We start from the raw sequence: 22,444 nt of genomic DNA, 5'->3' as shown, positions 1-22,444 counted from the left end.
TAAGTGCAGGAAGTGATGTTTACCGCTTGCATTATAGAAAGCCGTCAAACTTTGGGTGTGTGAAATAGCCTTATTAATATTATTGAGAATATGGTCATTCTCATTTATTGAGGCGGAAAAGATCTTGCCCAAAAACCGATAAGTGTCCATCTGTTCCAGGTTATGTTGACCCAGAACCCAGAGGGTACAGATTTTCCTTCTGTTTTTTTTTCCTTGAGAAGCATACAACCTGAGACTTTGATGTATTGTTTCTTAAGTAGTGCTTCTCCGAGTAAAGATTTAAAGCAGCCAGGCGTTGATTTAGGCCTTTTGAGGTGAGATCAAACACGACTATGTCATCAGCATATAATAAGCATGCGATTGGCCGACCACCCACCACGGGGGTTAAACCACAAGTAATCCTAAGATTTTTAGGGAGGTCATGAATATAAAGGGAGAAAAGCAGTGGGGCCAATAGACAGCCCTGTTTCAGGCCATTTTTAGTTGCAAATTTTGAAGACAATCCCTGTTCTCCACCCAAGAGGGTTTTACACCAGGTCAAAGAGTGCAGGGCGATCACCAATCGCAGGAGACAAAACGGGACCCCTAATTCTTTAAGTTTCTTCCATATGATTTTCCTATCCACTTTATCAAATGCTGTGGAATAGTCAATAAATGCGGCCTGCAATGTTCCCCCCGGTCTAGACTTATTTGTCAATTATAGTTTGCAAAATGAGAATATTATCTAAAGTATTGTGGGCCTTTGTGAAGCCTGCCTGTTCCAATCGGAGAATACCATTTTCTTCCACCCAATCGTTTAATTACAGTAAGATGCTTTTCGCAAATATCTTTCCGGTTGCATCTAATAAGGCAAGTTGTCTGTATTTTGACGGTACTGTTCTATTTCCCTTTTTTTTTTTTTTTTTTTAACTTTTCTTTTATTGTTAATAACACAATATGATACAGAGTCAATGGGATCAGGGTTCCGTCAATCGGGAGTAATTACACATCAGTGATATTAGGAAACCGAAGGAGAAGAAAAAAACTCGTAAGGCACAAACAAGGTATCAGTCGTAATATAAAAACTTGAGGTAGAGTTCACTTCCAACATATTTTAAGCTATGTGGGGGGATTTAAAGAGGGTAAAGATATGAGGGTAAAGGGTAGGTTGTATCTGTTCAGACAAAAGGACCGGGGAGTGCCACCCTGGGAAGCGAGGGATGTTGCTGCACGGATAATGGGTGTTGCAGCTCATGTCAACTCTGTGGTCAGTTTCGGTTGGGACCAGGTGACTAGCAGACGACATAGGGAAAAGGATCTACCATGGAGGTCTGTTTGGGGCGTTGCTGGAAGGCGACGTTCGGACTCTAGTGGGTATTTTAGAAAGAGACGTGGGGATAAGGGGCGAGGGGGAGAGAGAAAGAGAGAGAGAGAGAGGAAAGAAAGTAAGAAAGAGGGAAAAGGAGAAAAGAAGAAGAAACAGTAGAAAAAGGGAGAGGGAGAAGGGGAAGAAGAGGAAAGAAAAGGAAGAGTGGGAGAGTGGGAGAGGAGAAAAGAATAGAAAAGAGAGGAAGAGAAGGGGAGATAAGGAGGGGGAGAGGGGGGAAAATACAGAGGGAGGGGGAGGTAAGGGAGCGAGGGGGAGAAGGGGGAAGAGACGCATGTGGGGGAGGGGAGGGAAAGGGAAGGGAGAAGGGAACAGTGGTGGTTCCGGGTAGGGCACTATTGCCCCCTTGTAAGGAAGGGAGCCCATACCTGTAGGAATAATTGAGCTTGGTCTTGTAAATTATAGATTATCCGTTCATGCATAGCAGTGCGGATCATGGCTGTAATCCATTCCTCTGGGCTTGGGGGGGTCTCTGACCGCCAGTGTCTGAGTATGCAAATTTTTGCAGTAGCAAACGCTGTGTGCAACAGTCTCTTGTGTGGTCTAGGGAGGTCTGGTAGGGAGGTCGTATCTTACAGGAGTATAAGGGCAGGAGGAAGTGGTGACGGAAGTGACATTACTTCAGCCAGAGTGGAGCTCATAGCATCCCAGAGTGGTCGTACTGTTGTACAGTTTACTAAGATATGTATCAGGTCACAGGATGTTTCTGGACATCGCCAGCAGTTCGCATGCGGGAGGAGTCCGGTCCTATGCAGTTTCGCTGGGGACCAGTGCCATTCATGTAAGATTTTGAAGAGGCAGAATTTCAAGCGTGCTTCCCGGGTGCCTCTGTCTAGTGTCTCTAGGTTAGCTTCCCAATCATCTGGGTCTAGATCCTGCTGCAGCCTGGTTTGCCACCGTAGACGTAGTTTGTCCATTAGCGGTTGGGAGTAAAGCCGTCGAATAATTAGATCATATAGACCCGACATTACTCCCTTGCATTGTCCCCATTGCTGCAGATAAGCCACTTTCGGTGAGGGCAGGGATCCCCGCTGTGGAGGTGTATTCCCTTGGGAGAGACAATGCTTGAGTTGCATGTACCTCCATTCCTGGTTCGAATTTTGATGTCCCCGTTTAGTAGAGAGATGGGTCGGTAGCTGCGGCATAATAAAGGATCTCTCCCAGGCTTCGGTATGACAGCTATTGTGGCATTATTGGATATGGCCCCTAATGTCTGTGTTTTGCAGGCTTCATTGAGGGCTTTGCATAGGATATCAATCGCCTCTGCCCCTACCCATTTATAAAATTATGCAGGGTATCCATCCTCTCCGGGTGATTTGTGGTACGGGAGGTCAGAGATGACTTTATCTATCTCCTGTCTGCTTATTTCCCCTTCTAATAGGCTACGGCCCTCGTCTGTTAGGGAGGGGAGGTCTAGCTTCTTTAAAAAGGTGGTAGCTTGCGCTAGGTTGGTCGTGGTTTCCGGCGTGTAAAGGTGTCTATAGAATTGGGTGGGTCAGTATGTCCCCGGAGGGAGAGCGAATGGCTGGGATGGCTAGGGCGGCTGCTCTTTGACGGAGTTGGGCTGCGAGCAGTCGTCCCGCCTTCTCACCCTGTTCATAGTGTCTCCCTTGGAGTCTCTGTAATGCGAATTCGGCCTGGGTGGTGTATAGCTCATTAAGGGCCATTTGTGCTTGCTCTAAACTTCGGCGGCCTGGAAGGGAGGGGTGTGCCGTATATTGTCTGGTTAGTCGGTGTATGTCGAGTTCCAGAGCCGCTTGTTGCTCTTTTCTGTCTTTGTTCGCTATCGCCGCATCCCGCATGAGCTGTCCCCGTATCGAGGCTTTGGCTGCGGCCCACATAGTTCGACTCGAATCAACCGTACCGAGGTTGTCTTGGGCGAAAGTGGTCGCATGATCCTGTAGCTGCAACTTACCTTGGAGGGATCGATATCGATGGATCGCTAATCTCCAGGGTTTTCGGCCCGGGGATACCAGGCCTAAGCGGATGGCTATAAGGACTGGGGAGTGGTCTGAAAGGCCTCTCTCCAGTATGTCGTCCTCCAAGGTGTTGGCCATAAGATTGTGGGATAGGAGAAAGTAATCGATCTGTGATTGGGTACCGTGCACCGGCGAGAGAAAGGTAAATTCTCTGTCCGTTGGGTGAGTCAGCCTCCAGTGGTCAACCAAACCGTTATCCGCGAGTATATCAGACTGGATGGCCCTGTCTGCGTTGTTACTCGTGTCTAGAGGCCCCGTCCTGTCCAATGCTGCGTCCCTTGCTAGGTTTAAGTCTCCTCCTATAACGTAACGGGATGCCCATATCTCGGTTAGAAGTCGATTGAGCTGGAGAAAGAAGAGGCGTTTGGGACCTGTTGGTGCATAGACTGATCCCACACACAGTGTTGAGTCCCCGATTTTCAGTTTGGTAAATATGTATCGGCCCTCGGGGTCTGTCCACGATTTGACGACCGTGAAAGGGAGGGTTTTGCGTAAGAGGATCGCCACCCCGCTTTTTCTTGGGACATTCTCCGTATCGGGTGTGGGTGGGGTGCAACTAAACAAGACGGTTCCCACCCAGTCACGTCGTAATCTATCAGATTCAAGACTGTCTAGGTGTGTCTCTTGTAATAAGGCGATGTCTGCCTGCTTAGAATTAAGGTAGGATAGGACTTTCTTCCGTTTGATAAAGTGGGTAAGGCCGTTTACGTTCCATGATATCACCCTGAGGGGAACTACTGGTGCTCCCATCTGGTTGGGTATCCTTGTTTCCTGTGTCCGCCCACCCGGGGGTATGAGCTCGGGGGAGTGGGGTGGACTCTGTGAACTGAAGAGGATGTCGGGGAGAGGGAAGAGGGGGGGGAAGGGTGGCGGGCGCGTTGGATACGAAGAGGAGTTGAAAAGAGAATAAAGAGAAGACAGTGGGGGGAAGAAGAAATAAAAAAGAAGGTGAAGAGGGGAGACCGGGATACAAATCCCGAAGTACACAAACTTTGACCAGCGGGTCTAAAACCTAGGCCGAATGAGCTTCGACGCCCGGCCAGCGGGCCCCGCTGGCCGGGGGTCATCTAAGGGGGTGACCAGAGGATGGGAGGAGGAGGGGAGGTCGCATGTTGGCCGCGTCCCTGTGCGGCGGGGGATGGGGGAAGCGCGAGGAAAGGACAGGGGCAAGTATTGTTGTTACTGAGGTCGCTTCCCCTTGGTTATTCTGAGGGGTTGTGGCATTTATATGCTCTGGGACTTGGCATCTGTGGTCTGTTCTACTTTGCACCAACGCCCATCATTATGTCACTATTGCGTTTGTTAGTAGATCGGGGTCTAGAGCTCAAAACCCAGTTCAGAATCGTTTTGCCCCAACCCTGCCAGGGCAAGCCAGTTGTGTGCAAGGGTATTGCGTCAGTTCCCATATTTTCCAGAGGACGTTATGGATCCTGATTCTAGATGGGAGAAGTGATACGGGATATGGTAAGTGTTACCTGGCATGAAAGGGAGGGACGTTGAGAAACAAAAGTAAAGGTAATCGGGAGCCAACAAAAACTGTCACACAATCCGAACAGTCTAAGCAGTCCGAGGCGGTTAAAGCCTTCTGGGGGGGGGGGGGCAGTTCTCCGTGGTTCCATGTCTGAAGAGTGTACATTAAAGTGGAGTACTCATCATGTCTCTGTGTCAGGGCTTTTTCATCAAAGTTCCTATGTTTCCTGCAACGTTTCTATGACAGTCTGTGGTTGTAGATATCGAGGGCTTGTAGGAAAACTGTGTCCATGTTGGTTTCAGGTAGTAGGCACCTAGGGTTTCAAAGGGGATCGGGACTTGTCTCTGTCCGGCAGTTGTGTGTGCATCGCCACCGCCTGTAGGACTTGGCCCCTGTCATCAAAACTTTTTGTTAATCTCTCCAGGTCTCTGCCCCTGGTTTGGGGGTCTGTAGTAGGTCTTCCGTCGGTGTCCATAGCGATTTCCGATTGGCCCATTCCCCTGGTTTGGTTCTGTGTGTCTTGGGGGGGTTGGGTTGTTGATTCCATGGATTGTGTCGGATCATGCAGCCCCTCTAGGAATGACTTCAGATCCTCTGGGTCATAGAAGGTTTGTGACTCTCCGTTCTTAGTTATCCACATCCTGGCTGGCTCGAAGAGGCCGAATTTAACATCCAGATGGCGAAGGCGAGGGCGGAAGGAGAGAAAGGCTCTTCTTTGATCTGCTGTTTCTTTGGAGAAGTCTGCTGAAAGGCGGATTTCGAGGGGACCGAGCCGGAATGGGCCTTGCCTTCGGGACAGCTGTAGCAATTGGCGGACCTGTCCGTGCCGGAGGAAGCAGGCTATGATTGGACGAGGGCGATCTTGTCCGTTTTGTCCCTTGAGACCAAGTCTATGCGCTCTTTGAAATTCCAGAGGGGGGTCAAATGTTATGTCGGCTAGTTTGGGAAGCGTGTCTTGCAGGTAAGAGAGGATATCTGTACCCTCAATGCCTTCCGGAAATCCAAGGAAGCGGATGTTGTTTCTGCGGCTTCGGTACTCAAGGTCGGTTAACTTGCTGCGAAGGTACAAGAGTTCCTGATCTCTGTCAGTCTGTAAGACCACTTGACTTTCCACGGCCGCTACTCGATGGTCCAGTCCGGAGATTTGTGAGCAAGCGCATGGATCTCGTTTCCGCTGTTAATGCTGACATGGCAGTGTCCATACCTTCCAGTTTGCGGCCTACTGCCGATATCTCCTGCAGTATACGATCCATTGATGCTCCTTGAGTATTGTCTGACATGGTGTCGTGTGAGGGGGGCGGAGAGTCTGCGGGAGCAGGATGTTTCTGTTGACGCAGGGCTTCAGAGAAGAGTAGTTGGCGAGCGGGTTTACATGGTGCTTTACCCGCCGTCTTGCCTCTGGGCATTGCGGGTTTCTCCCTGCAGGTGGGGATCTAAGGGGGTGCCTGTCCGTGTCTCAATGAGGGCGATCAGCGTGGGCGGCAGAGGAGAGAGGGTGGCGGGTGGGGTTCAGAGTTCAGAGGGGTACCTCTCTAAGTGGCCTCCTGGGGCTGTCGTTGGTGTATATGTACGAGGGGAAGGATCACGGTATTGGCTCTATAGCGTTCAGCGTCCCGCAGGGCTGTTCCGTGGAGAGAGGGGTTGTTTTGGAGCCGAGGTCCGATGTTATTCCTGGCCCTCTTTGCTCTCCATGCCTCGTTAGTTCTAGCTTTGTTGGAGGCTACAGTAGCTTTTCACTTTTCCTGTTAGTGTGGTATTGCTTCTTTTGTTGTTATGTTTGTGTTGATCGTTTTCCTTTCTCTTTTTTTTTCTTTTTCTCCTCTTTTTTTTTTGTTTTCTTACTCTTTGCCCCCTCTTGTGCTTGCCCCTCTTTTTATTAGGTAGTGTTTGCTCCTTTACTCTTTGCCTTCTCCTCTTCCTGTCGTCTTCCTCCTCTCTCCGCTCGCTGTTATATTCCTCTCTCTCTCTCCTCACTCCTGGCCCCTCTCTCAATCATCCACCACCCTCATCTCCGTACGTCTCTCATCCTCTCTGACTCACCGGCTCGGCTCTCACCTCTCCATCCTCTTCGGGGCCTCTGTCGTTTCTCAGGGGGTCTTCTCTGGAGCAGGTAAGGCTGGGGGGGTGGGGGTAGCCATCCGTTGCGCTCCGCTGGTGGTGAGGCCTCTTGTCACCGATCCCGTCACCCCCGGCAGAAAGGGGAAGGGTGGAGAGGCACTGGGAGGCGGGTCGTCAGCATCGGGCCACCTCCTGATGTTGTTCCGGGCCGTGATGTTGGTCGGCTCCGTTCTCCCCCTTCGGCAGCTATCGATCAGGAGGGAGGGAGGGGTCAGGCGGCGTCCCGGCCTGTTGCCGGCTCCGGGAGCCACAGATGAGCAGCTGTCAAGGCGCGGGTAGGGACGAAGGGCGCGCTCTCTCCCACTTCAGGCTTCAGCGAGGGACGCGTCTCTCCGTGTCGGGGTGATTCTTCACTCGAGGCCGCGGCTCAGAGGCCTGCCGTAGGCCTCAGGCCTGCTCCCCTCGCTCCGTCCGGCGCCTCTGGGAAGGGCGCGCCCCCCGTGTCACGGACGTCGGTCGTTCACCGTCTCCAACTCCTATGTCGGCCCCCGCTGCGTTCGGGGGTCCCGTGGAGCGCCCCTAGCGCCGCCGCCACCGCCGCGTGGCCCGCCGCCGTGCGGAGCTCGGCTCTTAGGCGGCCATCATGGATCGCGGCCAGACCACGCCCCTATTTCCCTTTTTATGTAGGGGAAGTATTATACTACCCGTCCATGATTCCAGGATATTGCCATGGGCATAACATGTGCTGAATACTGGATGAAGAAGTTTTGCCCAAAGCAAAGGCTCCATTTTAATTAGAGTCATCAGAACCTTGTCAGGGCCCATGGCACCCGATGAGCGCATTGAAATTATAATCTCCTCTAATTCAGCCACAGTAGGAGCACTCGTATTGTCCATTTCTCCCCCTCCATTTAATACTATCACCTCTCTCCCAGGGTTGGTAAACCGGTTTTCAGAGTATAGGACTTGGATATACAACTTCCAGTCTTGCTCTGCTATTGGGGGGCGAATGGGGTTTACAGTTTCCTCACCCCTCTGAGATGATAGCCTAGAATTTACTGGGATTTCTCTTTATGGCTGCTTCCCTCAATGCGATCCACCTATCATCCTCATCTTTTCTTCGGATCGCCAGTTTCAGCTGCATTCTTCTTCCCTTAAATATTGTGAATATCCTATTCATTTCCTTAGTCTTATGCTCCAACTGTCACTTTACTAACTTATTTATTTCTCTATTCAGATTCGTGATAGATGGCTGAGCTTTTTTGATTCCAGTTATACTACTTTTAAGCTGCTTACGTGTAATAATGAAGCTCATGAAGTTAGGAAAATGTGTTTGAGCGTCTTTCCCCCAAACCTCCATATGTCCCACAATGTTTTCCAACGATGGCTTGATCAATATTATTTTAGCTGTTGACCAAAACATTCTCCTATTTTTTAGGTTAATTCTGGGATTTGTGCCTTTTATAGACCATGAATCTATGGCCCCTAACTGCAATTTTAAGATAAGTTTTAAAAACATGTGGTCACTGTAACGGGAGTCTATTCTTTCCATATCCTCGACTCTTTGAGCGGTGTTGTACAAGGTACAGATATAGGGCCTCATTCCGACCCTGGCGGTCATGGACCGCCAGGGCCGGGGACGGAGGAAGCACCGCCAACAGGCTGGCGGTGCTTCTGGGGCAATTCTGACTGCGGCGGTAAAGCCGCGGTCAGAAAAGGGGAACCGGCGGTTTCCCGCCGGTTTTCCCCTGCCCCAGGGAATCCTCCACGGCGGCGCTGCAAGCAGTGCCGCCATGGGGATTCCGACCCCCTTCCCGCCAGCCTGTTCCTGGCGGTTTACACCGCCAGGAAGAGGCTGGTGGGAACGCGTGTCGTGGGGCCCCTGGGGGCCCCTGCAGTGCCCATGCCACTGGCATGGGCACTGCAGGGGCCCCCTAACAGGGCCCCATTCAGATTTTCAGTGTCTGCAAAGCAGACACTGAAAATCGCGACGGGTGCCACTGCACCCGTCGCACACCAGCAACTCCGCCGGCTCCATTCGGAGCCGGCTTCATCGTTGCTGGGGCTTTCCCGCTGGGCGGGCAGGCGGCCTTTTGGCGGTCGCCCGCCCGCCCAGCAGGAAAGTCAGAATGACCGCTGCGGTCATTTGACCGCGGTGCGGTCTTCTGGCGGTCTCCGCCCGGCGGGCGCCGCCCGCCGCCCGCCGGGGTCGGAATGACCCCCATAGTCTATAATGGAGTTATTCTTGACGGACTTATGTGTGAAAGTTGCGGGTGAATCCGAACAGAAGCGCCCATTCAAAATAATACTGCTACAAGACCTCAAACCTTTCAAAAAAATGAGTCCTCTTTTGTCTGTCCTAATTCTAGGAGGGAATAGAATAGGTGGAATATTCAGCACTTTTTCCCTGTCTGAATCGCAAAAAATTTTAAGCGAAGAGTTAGAAATTTTACAATTTAAGTCCCCCGTTATAATTAAGTTGGCAGAATTTCTTATAGCACAGACTTGTTTGAGCAATTGTTGCATACCCACATTCACCCACGCATGCATACATTCATACACACACACACAGCAACACTCACTAACATACATCCAGGCACACATGCAATCACACGACACAACATACATGCACACTCACACCCATTCCCGCACACACACCTCATTCCTGCATGCACGTATACAAACACTGTCACACACACCCACACACAGACACACACAACACCCCCATCCCCCCTGTCGGAACACCAACTTACCTGCTTGCAGGGGGTCCTCCGGCAGGAGGTGGGACGCGGGGCTGCTGCCAGCAGCAGTGTCCACCAGTGGCACACCCCCAGGCCACATTATGGACCATAATGCAGCCAGAGGCGCACTTTTGGCGTGGCGCTACCGCCGTCCGCCGCCATGACCGTCGCCGGAATTCCACCAGCCTTCTGGCGGAATTCCGGCTACGGTCATAATGGCATGGACGGTCGTGAGCCACGGCGATGGTAATTTGGCGGCAGTTGCCATGGCGTTAGGTGGGATTTACCGCCAGGGTCTTAATGACCCCCATTGTGTCCAATCCTGTGCCTCTTTGGACAAGACATCCCTTTCTCATACCAACTCATAAACAGTTGGGCGTAGGCAGGGGCAAACCTAGAGACTATCGCAGGCCGTGTAGTTGCTGAAACCACTCTTTACCATACAAAAATAAGTTTTGGTCAAAAGTTGTTCAACCATCTCCGAGAACAAACAGTTGTGTTCATACAGGTTAGATTTTCTTATGGATAGATATTAACCCACTGCTAACATTCCAAACTCTTGCTTGGTGGAGGTATAAAGCATTTCTACATCCAAATATACTAATATCATACATTCTAGCTCCCAAATCAAATTCACAAACTTAGCCTGTATATCCATGGTTTCCTCGATATAGCAAGGTATATTAGTAACAAAGGATTTGAGGAAAATATCAATAAACTGTGACAGGAGCTTTGTCCTGGAACTATTATCAGCGATAATTGGCTGACCCAGTGGAAGGGGTGGCTTTTTTGTGGATCTTTGGTAACAGACAAATGTGGGAGTATAATAGGTAGTTGATCTTGAGGAAACCAAATCCATCTCATTCCAACGCGATATGCTTAATTTGATGTTGATTATTGTTGTTACCTCCTGACCCGGATTGTAGGCCTTTTTTTTTCTAACACAAAGGATTACTCATTTGTCTAAATATGTCCTTATCATAGTTGGTTCTATTCATTATTAGAATACTGACCCACTTTGCAGTGTACAGATGGTATTAATATTGTTAATTAGAAGGGATGGATATCTTATGCATTTTACATGACAGATACATGTGTACTATAAAATCAAGAATATGAGTGGTTTTCAGAATACCAGTTTTATTTATCATTAGGTAAGATGTCTTGACCATATTTATTTACAATTACATTTAGTTTACAGTACATCAGATGCAGTACTATTGTTGATTATTAGCATACAACTCAAGTCCCTCTTTTGAGTTACAAGCTACTGGGGCATACAGGTGGATCAAGTCCATTAATATCATCTGTACAATGGAACACTAGATCACTACACCTGTGTAAATTGTGATGTGAGATTCATTCTGAATAAGAAGAAAGTACTGACATATGCACAATGTGTTGTTGTACACTTTGGCCAGCTAAGATGGGATAGAGTGTTGGTTTTGTGTTACATGGTTTATAATGGTATTGTATTTCAGTTTAAAAAGAGGAGACATGAGTGTTTACAAGGCGATGTTCCTGAATTGTTCAACATATGTCTTAAATCATTGTCATTAATAATTGTTTGCTTTATTTTCCTTTTTCACCCAAATATATAACATGATTACATATAATTATGATTTTCATTATAAATCCATAAGGAGGAAATAGGAGGACGCATTGTTCTATTGATTGTCTTTTTGTATGTTTTATACTATGAAGGCTAATATATCGTCTCACAGTGTATTGACATAGTTGTGACATGTCTATATTGACATTTTTTAAATTGTGTAGTGTGATTGATGTGTGTTTTTTTAATAATAGAATTATACTTGTTTTTGTAATTTACAGCAGTTAAGAGGCTCCCATTGTGAAAAGCAAAACACATTGGTGGTTTGGCTAGTATTTAACTATTATCAAATGAGCAGATAAAGATTCAGTGGATATAACTTGCTTCTGTAAAGTAACTGAAATCAATAAGAATCTTCTTAAAAGCACTTTGTTATAGGTCAAAAAGATGGTATGCTACCAAATGATGCAGAATCCATTTGTATATGGTTTTGGATTGGATGAAGAAAGTGTAGTGACAAAGTCACAATTTGCTGCCCTGTTCCTTGACAATGGAGACACATGGCACCGCTATCTTGCCACAATATTGTAAACATTATCATACGAGGTGGTTAATTGAAACATGAAAAGTATGTAAATTGTGGTGTAAATGCTTACCTGGCATGGAATGGCCAGCAACCGCATTAACAAAAGGTGCACTGGCATAACACAGGCAAAGCACCTTTTTATATGCACTTGCACTATCTATATTTCATCAATTGAATCCGATATTTCTCTGATTAGAGCATGATTTTCAGAAAGTACAGTTCAGAAACAGGCAAACCCTACTTGCTGTTTTAAACTGTATCATTTCAAAATAACGCTTTGACTCTGAGAAATATCGGGTTAAATGAACTATAGAAACCTCCAGGACAGTGCTGTAAATAGGAAAATAGAAGTGCAGGTACTCACTATTTAGAGTATTGGTCTGCTCCTCAGATGTGATGGTTTTCTCCTACTAAATGTACTGCTGCAGTGCTGAAAATTGCAGGTACTCTACTCTACATTTCAAATTTAAAAAGTGCAAGTATTCAGTACTAGACACTACCGGCCTGTTTAAAGCGCTAGGCCAGGTGCTTAGAAACAGGTGGGGGAGGTTCTGTACTGACAAAGCACAGCTATTCATAATACAGCATCTGGTGACCTGAATTTGCTTGGAGAGTCCTGGTTTTCCATAATCTCTCTCTGCATATTTCGTACTTACCCCAGTTTTCTGAGATGGTCGACAAACACACAGAAGGATAAGTTTTCTTATGTTCCAGTGCAGGATTAGTTATCAGCGAATGTCTGATGCAACAACGCATGCGCCAACCACACATGCCTGAACAACACCGTTGGAACAACAACCACATTGTTTCCACAAATGCCTTTACCACACATGCCTTTACAACAATTTTTTGTTGTAAAGGCATGCCTAATAAAGGCATGTGTGGAATGGCATGTGTGGTTTTCGCATGCCACCCCCCACCCGCCCTATAAACATGACTACCACAACCACCCACCCGCCTCTAAAAACTACCCCAATCCCCCCACCCACCCTGAGCCCTAAAACCTACCCAGCCCCCACCCGCCCTAAAAACAACCGACTCAGACCCCCAAAAATAAAACTACCCCACCCCTAAAAACAAAATTACCCTGACCCCCACGCCCACCCCTAAAAACCTGAGCCCCCCCCACCAAAAATACAAAATTGCCTCAATCCCCCCACCCGCCCTAAATACAAAATTACCCCAGCCCCCCGCCCCTGCCCTAAAAACCAAAGTACCCCGAACCCCACTCTAAAAACAAAGCTAGCCTCACTCCCCACCCCTTAAAAAAAATAACCAACCACCCCCACTCCTAAAAACTACCTCACCCTTAAAAACTACCCACAATCCTCTCCCAGCCCCACTTACCTAACTGCGTCCTACCCCGATCCCCAACTGCCCCTAAAAACAAAATTACACCCACCCCGCCCCTAAAAACCCGACCCGACCCACCCTAAATACTAAATGGCCACAACCCCCCACCCCTGCCCCTTAAAAGCCGACCCCCACACCCGCCCTAAATACAAAATTATCCTGTTCTGCCCCTAAAAACCTGCCCCCACCCGCCCTAAATACAAAATTATCCCAACCCCGCCCCTAAAACCAAAATTACCCCTGCCCCTAAAAAATCACCCCTAAATACAAAATTACCCCGACTCCCCCACCCCGTCCCTAAATACCATAGTACCCCCAAACCTCCACCCCACCCTTAAAACAAAGCTACCCTAACTCCCCAACCCAGCACCTTAAAAACAATAACCAACCGCCCCACCCCTAAAAACTACTCCACCCATAAAAACTACACTCAATCCTCTCCCAGCCCCACGTCTTACCCCGACCCTCCACCCCACCCCTAAAAACAAAATTACCCCTCCCTCACCCCTAAAAAGCCAACCCTCACTCACACCCTAAATACATAATTACCTCAACCCCCCACCCTTGCCCGTTAAAACTTGACCCCCCCACCTGCCCTCAATACAGAATTACCCTGAACCCCCACCCCAACCCTAAAAACAGAATTACCCCCACCCCGCCCCTAAAAAACCCATCCCCCCACCCGCCCTAAATGCAAAATTACCCAGACCCCGCCCTAAAAACAAAACTATCCTAAAAAGTACCCCCAGCCCCACTTACATGACCACGTCCTCTCCCGATGCTGACTGCCTTTTTCTCTGCCTTAACCACGCATGTGCTTTGTTTAGCACATGCGTGGTTATGGCAAAGAAAAAGGGAGTCGTTGTTCCGGTAAGTGTGGTGACGGCATTGTTGTAAATGCGTCTTGTTGCATTTGCCACATTGTAAGTGATGTTTCCCGTTATAAGCCCTAATCTGAAAACAATGAAAATAACATAGGTGAACAAATATTATGAATTACTTAATTTCCCTTAATGTCTTATCTTTTCCTTGTTGGTGAGCAATGCCAATTAAGTCATTCTATGCCCCTCGATGGATGCAATTTTGTAGTACAAACTGCGTTTGGGGAACATCCTCTTTTTTGGATTTCAAAACGTGTTCAGCTAAACCAGCTCCTTCTCAAAGTTGGACACATATTCAGTTTGGAGAAAACTGTTAGGATTTCAGACAAATCCATGAATGACCAGACAAATCTGGAACGTCTGGGCAAGCTACTGCAATATAGTTTATCTGCTATAAAGAAGAGTGAAAAGTATCAACACTTTTGGTTCCAAATGAGGTAGGGGAGACAGATTTAAAAACCCTGGACATTTCATATAGAAGTATGACTCACCAACCCAGAAAACAGTGTGAGGCACCAAGGGACATTAAATGCAACGTTTACACACAGTATCATCGATATTAACTGACGTTCTTTCTGCGGAGGGATGCTTTCTAATTCTGCAGTGGAACACATGAAAATTTTCCTCCTTTGCCTAGTTGATCTTCTCCAAATGTGAAACGTGCTCGGGAAAATGATGAACTAGCCCAACTGCTATTGGTACTAAGAGCACACCAACAAATAAACATGTAACGGAAACCGAGGCTGATACATTGGTATTTACTAGAAGCACGTGCGTGCCGGAAGCTCCGCAGGGTGTGCACAAGAATGGGCGGAAAGGAAAATAGAGCCCAGATCTGAAATGAATTTAAAAAACATCAAATCAGACAGTTGCTAACGCGTCCCTGTATAATAATTTATTACACATCAGGACTCGTTTTAGGCCAATGAATCTTTTGACCCAGTTGAGAGACACCTTAGGACGAGATAGCTAATCAATATGTCAATCAATACGTTAATAATGTCATCAATATTTATCACAACAATACATTTCAGAGTCATTAATCAATTCAAAACTACTACCATGACCTTGCAGTCATGAATAACCACACCAGTTTAGTAGAATTTTATGAATTTTATTCTCTATTGTTTACAATTCTAAAAGCAGATGCGTTAATCTCAAAACCAAGAAGCATAATAGCATAGTCACGATATGGCAACTTTGATAAGATTTCATTAAGGCGAGAATCACAAACATCAGAACATAACACGGTGTGAACATAGATCAATTTAGCAGAGTGTCAATAACACGTCACTTCGACAAAACATAGATTCGGTCGTTTGTCTATTTGCGTCAGTTTAGTGAGCACCTGTCCTAACCACTAATTAGCATCGACATGTTGAGTTTCATGCAAAACAATTTAAAACACCAATTTGGAAAACATCTAACTATGGTCTCTCTCAAAAGTAAGCAGTTGGTACCTAGAAAGGAAAAGTAAACAGACAAATCACAATTGTATTGTCATAGTTACCCTCCAAAGTTTAGGTCAGCGCACAGGTTCAGTCTTTGTCTTCAGGACATCAGTCAAATCGCCACCAGTCAGAACTCAGCTCCGGGGCAAAAGGGGCACTTCCCTCATAAGGAGGTAAAGTGTAACATGGACAATCTAAGGACAAGGATGGTTCTAAGAGAACCAATAAGTCACCAAACAGAGTGACAAAGTTTCTGGATAAAATCAATAGCATTCCCTAACCCACCTAAATGGCTCCCCGTGTCATGGGTTTTTATCCCTTTTTCGTTGTACATTCCCCAAAATTCTATTGGACAGTTAACCTATCAGAAAATACATTAGGTCATTTATCTTTCACCCCATATTATTTTACACGTCTCTCATTGGTTCTCCTGTTCGATGTCTTCAGAGGTGGCACATCCGGTATGATTTCATCTTTCTGTAATTCTTTGCACATCTTTTGGTCAGCAGCTCCATTGTCTTCACTGGTTTGAATGACCTTGTACATTACATTAATCTACACTGTTGCATTTTGTTTTAATATCACCCTACAAGCAATGAAGAATGCATGAGAATGGATCTAGCGTGGTTACATTCGGCTTCTAGTTTGAAGAAAACAAGAGGTCATGTCCTTTTGCGAGTCGGCACACTGCAAGATAGTAAAAATACATTTAATATGAGAGCCAAGCAGCTAAGCTTCGGCTCATGCTAACTTAAGGCCTACAAGGATTTCAGTACAAATTCAATAACACAATGATTAATAATTAGTATAGAAATTATTCAGTATAATGATTCATAAACATTTTAGTCATCATTATTAGTCCACGTATATATGGGTGGCCACTCCCCGTGGTCACATTTCAAGTGCACGTTTAAGCAAAATTTTACTATTACGGTTTCTATGCGGCATTGTCACACATTAATTCATAAACATTTCATGTTAGTATAGATTATATAAAATACGCTCTCTCACAGTTAATATGTGACCAACATTCTTCAAATCGGGGTAGTTTTGTAAAGACCAGGAGTGTGGCAACAACTGATGGAGGGGTGCAGTCCGGCCGCTCCCAGAGCCTTGAGGGGCCCACTAAACCTTGACAATGCTGTATTTTACTACCTACACAGCAGTCCGTTTACTTGCACTGGTCCCCTGGAACCCTTGCTCCGTTGCTGGTCAAAGTATGCTGTATAGGTGTTTTGCAGGTCATGGGAGGCTGCGAGCAATGTTTCTAGACATAACAGTGAAATCAACAGTCCGCGAGGCCATAAAACAGGCCACCAAACCGTGAAAAAGTCGCCCCACTTACTGACCTGTTAGATGAGTCCTTCTGGCACCGCCAGATTGCCCTGTAGGCCAGTCTGCCCCTGGCGGTCACACGGGCAGCCGCGGGCACGGCGTGGTTAACTCACTAATCGGCGTCCCATCCTCCTTTCATGGTGCGCGTCAGCAGCGGCGCAGCCCGGGGCAGCGCGCGGCGCATTCGCTCTGCTTGGAGGGGAGACGGATAAATACAGCCAGACTGGGTGGAGAAGCCGCGACAGTGCCAGAAAGGGAGCTGTACACGGAGTTGTGCAAGGCTTATTAGAGGCTCTCTTTAAAGACTGACGTGCCGGTGTAGAGAGACCCTATATTCTCCCTCCACCAAATTCACACTACGCGCAGGGTAGTCCTGGCAGCAGTAGCAGCCTGTTAAAGACAGTTAGTGCCCTGTGCAAGCAGTAGCATAGCGCCAGCAAAGAAGTCTAGTGCCAGGCTGCTCCCAGTGCTCTACTGCCTGCCGAGGTTAACCTAGATCCAGCAGCAGACGCAACCGAGTGCAACCATCACCTAGGTACACCTAGCAGCCCGGTACTAGCAGAAGACAGCAGCAGAAACCGCCGAGTACCTGCAGCGCCTAGAAGCACTTCGAACCCCCGTGACCCTGACAACCATGCAGTGCGAGCAGCAAGTCCCGGTCGAGCAAATGAACGGATACCACCTCGACAGCGTGGAAATGAACTGCAACTCTCTGAGCGCCTACAGTGCCAACAGTGGTCCCGTGGCCGAGGTAAAGAAGGCGCTAAAGCAGTGCAACTTTTCGACGTGCGCCACGGACGAGGCCAGGGATCCTGAGTACCAGCTGACCTCCCTGCAGGACGCCTACACCAGCATCCTCCTGGGCTTGGGCGAGGACCCGGCCCGAGACGGGCTGCTTATGACCCCCAGCCGGGCGGCCAAGGCCATGCAGTTCCTCACTAAGGGCTACAAAGAGAACATCCAGGGTAAGAAGCATAGCCGCGGCCTGCGCAGGCGATTGGGTGCCTGTATAATGTTATCCAATGTTATATCATAATGTGCCCGTTATGAGTATTTTTTCAGTAAAATGCATCAGCGCCTCGTGAGGGGTAGTAAGCGCTATATCATCACCTCACCATTTACTTGCCGTTACCTTGCCTCTTGCCTCTTTTTTCCTAGAAAACATCCATTCCCACTTTCGGTATATAACATAGACGTGTGTGCGCAAGAGGGGTAGGCGAGAAAGCTACAAAGGGGAGAGTTTGCATTGTGTGTTGCAAGACAAGCGACGACATGAGGCGGAAAAGAGTCTGGCTATATATATCAATTAAATATAAACAAGATATGTGGCGTAAGGGTCAGAGCTGCCGACTTTCGACTCTGAAACTGGGGGACCAGGGTCTTATCTTGGCATTGGCTCAACATCCTTCAGTGGTTCTTGGGAAACCACTTAATCTCCCAGTGCCTACAAGCAATGAATGTGCCCTTGTATAATGTAACTGGTATTCTTTTAAAGCGTTTAACAACTTCGGGTAGAGTTTGCGCTATATTAAAAGAAATGTGCAAAACGAGAGAAGCTGAATCCGAGGTGTTTTGGGAAAGCAAGTGCTGTGATGCAGAACCCCCAAGCACATTTTTGATAGTGAAATCGGAACAAAAATCCGAGCAACTTTAGTCCTTCATTGCTCAGGTTTTTTGACACAATTTTTGAAATGTTGTAGAGGGCTTCTTATTTCACAGTGCAGAATTCCATGTTGGATTGCAATTCATTTTATGAAATATTTTTTTCGAATAATCATTTAATACACCGGGGTGACACCGAACCCTTGTTTGTCCAAACTCATGCATTGCGTGCAGACACGCTGTATAGTTGTTTTGTAAATATACAAGTATCCTGACCTAACGTATCCCATGCAACACGGAGTGAGTATGAATCAATGGACTGTCGCGGCAGAAACAGCCGGCTGCGCTTAGAGTCATTGTGCCCGCGCATGCGCCTTTTGTGCGGCTTTGTGGGCACATGACCTTTCATCTGAGACATTTAGCAGGTCCAGGCAGCAGATGAAGCTCTAGGGGCCTGACAGCGCTTCCCTGCAGCATTAGGAGAGGGTAGCCAGTGCGACTTGTGGCTAATAGCATAAAAAAAGTACTTACGAATTAGTGACATCAGACTCAGGAAACAGAAAATACTCAACTCTCAGTGTAAATCACCACAGCCTCACCGACCTTTTAGGTCCTCCCAATCTGTCATCCTAGGGGTGACCAGGAGGTCTCATGCGATAAAGATTTCCAGAACACTTCTTCTCTGCAGTCAAGGTCAATTACTTGTGCACATAACCCCGAAATGTGAAGGACATCCCTCAGACTGAAATAGAGATATTGCAGAAGTCAATATGAGGATACCTTCCGCGCAAAAGGGAGAAAGATGTATCCTGTAATATAGCGTCCAGACCCTTTTGTTATGGAAATTGAATTATGTTCCTGTACTGCATGGGCATATGACATGATTGGGTTTTAGGAAGGAATACTCAGCTGTGTACAGCATTAGATAACGAGGCAAGCCCAGACCCCACCTTTCCAAAATGTGAAACAAAGTAGCAAATGATAAAATCGAATCACAAGAAACTAAGCACATGCCCAGAGTACATGCCACTTTATCTCTAAAATGGGCATTCTAACCAGCTCTAAAAGACACCATGTTGGTTGCATGTTTAACAAGTCAATATTATTCTATTTACACGTCTATTGATGAAGAGTGCTAACAACTTTTCATGTGTACAAGCGCTGCCAGCCTTATTTATACTGACTTATACACATCCTTCAGTTTGAAGCTTTATTTAAAAGCTAGCTACCCTAATGAAAATATCAATTGACCAGTTACGAATGGTTTCTTTTGGAACTGATTTTGGTATATGTGTTTATGTACAGTATATAAATATATGTTTTGTAAACCCTTGCACCAGGCGGGATGCAGCATTGCAGTGTTTTAATTCACAAGTATCACATTTTAAATATCTCGTTGTTAACTCTTTACTATACTCTGTAAATTGTTTCCTCTTAGCCCTGTATCTTGAAGCTGTACTTTAATTTATGAATGACAATACGACCCCACCTATACAAAAATGTAAATGTCCTTTCCTGGCTGCTCTCCAGAAACACCCTTTGTGTGGTGATGTACCTCACAGCAGGGTAGCCTGTGACCTGGAGAGCACACAAAGGCTGTGCGTTTATGCATCTGGCTACGATTAAGTTGGACAACAGGCTGGGTCTCATGTATAGGGTCCCCTCCACCTTGCACAAATCGTTTCTGTAGACTCACTCCTTCATCTACCATCTGCCAAGGTGCAGTGATTCAGGAAGTCTAATCAGCAGCACTTTTCTAACAAAGGGAGCACAGTCACCATCCTCCTTGCCTCAGTGTGTGGACCACCACTTTCCAGCAACAAGAATGAAGGCAATACACTTCGGCTGTCTGGGGAAGCTCTCTTCACTCTGCATCCTGTGCCATCCTACAATCAGGGGCATCCAAAAGGAAGTCACTTTGCTTTTATAATGAGTACTGTGAGCCATACTTCAGGATGAACATTACAAGACACCATTTGCAGAATCTTCTTCTCAAAGTTTGCATTATTTACCCAGATATGTCTCCCATTGCTATGACCTTGAATTTACTGCTTCCTTGGAGCACAGCCTAAACCTCTTGATATTTACCAGTATATGCACCAAGAAATAACTTTATAATTCCAACTCCTGAGCTGATCAACTGTCTTTGCGGAAGCAGTAGTCTAATGGTATCCGAGCAGCGGATAGGCTGTTTACCTGTTCCTAGATCCTATTAGAAGTACCTAATATATCACTGTTTTTGCATGCAAATTATGCTGTGTCTCTCTACTGTCTTTCATCCTCGAAAGTGCATGTTATCTCAAAAAGCATCCTCTATATTTCTAAATCCTGTCATGAAAAACTAACTTTTACTTAAAACTTTGGATTGTCACCTCTCTTTTTTTCTTTCAACTAGACCTCTCCCTCCCTTCCAGCTATATCTCCTCTCTCTGAGCACAACTTCTCAAGATCATATGCACCTTTACCTTAATATCTATTATTGTACTTCTTAAAAATTGCCCACAACTCATTCCAAGCCCACAACCTCTCCTTTTCTGGAAAGGCATTACCCTGCAACCTAATAATAGCAAGTTTTCTCAAGCTCATCTGATCTGCTTGAACTTACATATCCCCCCCACTAATAATCATAACAAACATCTATTAATTACAATCTGCCACAAAGAAATTGGACTAAATGCATTGAATGGTTTGCTTCAGCATGCAAGACTAATTCAAATATGTAATAAAACTGGACTAACCACTAACCTTGGGTTTAAGGGCAGCATGCGCCTCGTTTAAGGTGTTTCATCAGAGGTAGTTAGCAATACAATTATAATAAATAAAAAGAGCTACCACATCTATAAAGCACATAAGGAGGACTAGTCTGTCAGCACAGCACAAGAGATGAGCTACCACAATACAGCGCATAAGGAGGGCTATTCTGTCAGTAGAGTACAGTACAAGAGCTCTAAATTTAATCCAGTAACTGGATAATCAATCAATCAATCAATCAAAACAAATTATAGAGCACTCTACTCACCCGTGAGGGTCTCAAGGCGCTTGTGGGGGGGGGTGAGGGAAGGGTTACTGTTCGAACAACCATGTCTTGAGGTTTTTTCTGAAGAGTAGGAGGTCTTTGGTTTTGCGGAGGTTGGTGGGGAGGGAGTTCCAGGTTGTGGGGGCGAGGTAAGAGAAGGCCCTGCCTCCTGTGGTGGTTCGTTGGATGCGGGGGACTGTAGCTAGTGCGAGGTCGGCTGATCAGAGGTTGCGGGAGGGAGTGTGGAAGTTCACTCTTTCGTTGAGGTAGGTCGGGCCGGTGTTGTGGAGGGATTTGTGTGCATGGATGAGGATCTTGAAAGTGATTCTCCTTTCTATGGGGAGCCAGTGAAAGGATTTGAGGTGTGGTGAGATACGTTCGTGGCGGGGAGGCCAAGGACGAGGCGTGCAGCTGTGTTCTGGATTCTCTGGAGTTTGCGTTTGAGTGTGGTGCTGGCGTAGAGGGCGTTACCGTAGTCTAGTCTGCTGCTGATGAGTGCATGGGTGACTGTCTTCCTGGTCTCTGGATAAGTATTAGCCAGCCAGTAAGATAAAATTCCTTTTATGAAAGAGCAAAACATCAACCTTTGTTTTACTAAATACCCTGCGGTCCCGATGTTACCTTAGCAATGAATATTAGATTGAAAATTAGAACTCTTGAACTTATGTGAAACACATGCCATAGTGTATCCATTCTTAGCAGAGTGATGACACACAGTATCAACGCGTAGGCAGGTGCATCCGACTTTACCAGCATCCCTTGAGGTATTCATAGCACGTGTAATATTCTTTGGATTCTGAGGCCTCCATGTGGGTATGCAGAAAGAACTGACATTCAGAGGTGTCAGAACTGGTTCTGAATGCCTCACAAATAAGAGAGGTGGCATCCTGCCCTCATTTTGCACACACACTGCTCTGTGTCTTCTATGAGAATGAGGATGGAAGTGAAGAAGGCAGAAGGGTCAGAGTTCTTTGGTGCAAAGAGGAGTGGGCTTCCACCCTTAGTATGGACCAGAAGGATCCCACCACCAACTTATCAGAAGTCACCAAGAAC

The 22,444-nt window shown here is 46.8% G+C and overlaps 1 protein-coding gene across 1 annotated transcript in view; it reads left to right on the top strand.

Annotated features, from left to right (window-relative positions):
• The first annotated feature begins 16,953 nt into the window (after positions 1-16,953).
• The window catches only part of LOC138295622 (GTP cyclohydrolase 1-like), a 51,441-nt gene continuing 45,950 nt past the window's right edge, over positions 16,954-22,444 (top strand). The window contains exon 1 of the mRNA XM_069234023.1: positions 16,954-17,738. Within this exon, the coding sequence (XP_069090124.1) occupies positions 17,408-17,738 (331 nt within the window). The 5' untranslated portion in view covers positions 16,954-17,407. The remainder of the gene's footprint in view (positions 17,739-22,444) is intronic.

This window comes from Pleurodeles waltl, chromosome 5 (assembly GCF_031143425.1).
Source record: "Pleurodeles waltl isolate 20211129_DDA chromosome 5, aPleWal1.hap1.20221129, whole genome shotgun sequence".
Classification (NCBI taxonomy): domain Eukaryota; kingdom Metazoa; phylum Chordata; class Amphibia; order Caudata; family Salamandridae; genus Pleurodeles; species Pleurodeles waltl.
Note: the sequence above shows the minus strand (reverse complement) of the source record. Positions and strands in the feature narration are given on the sequence as shown.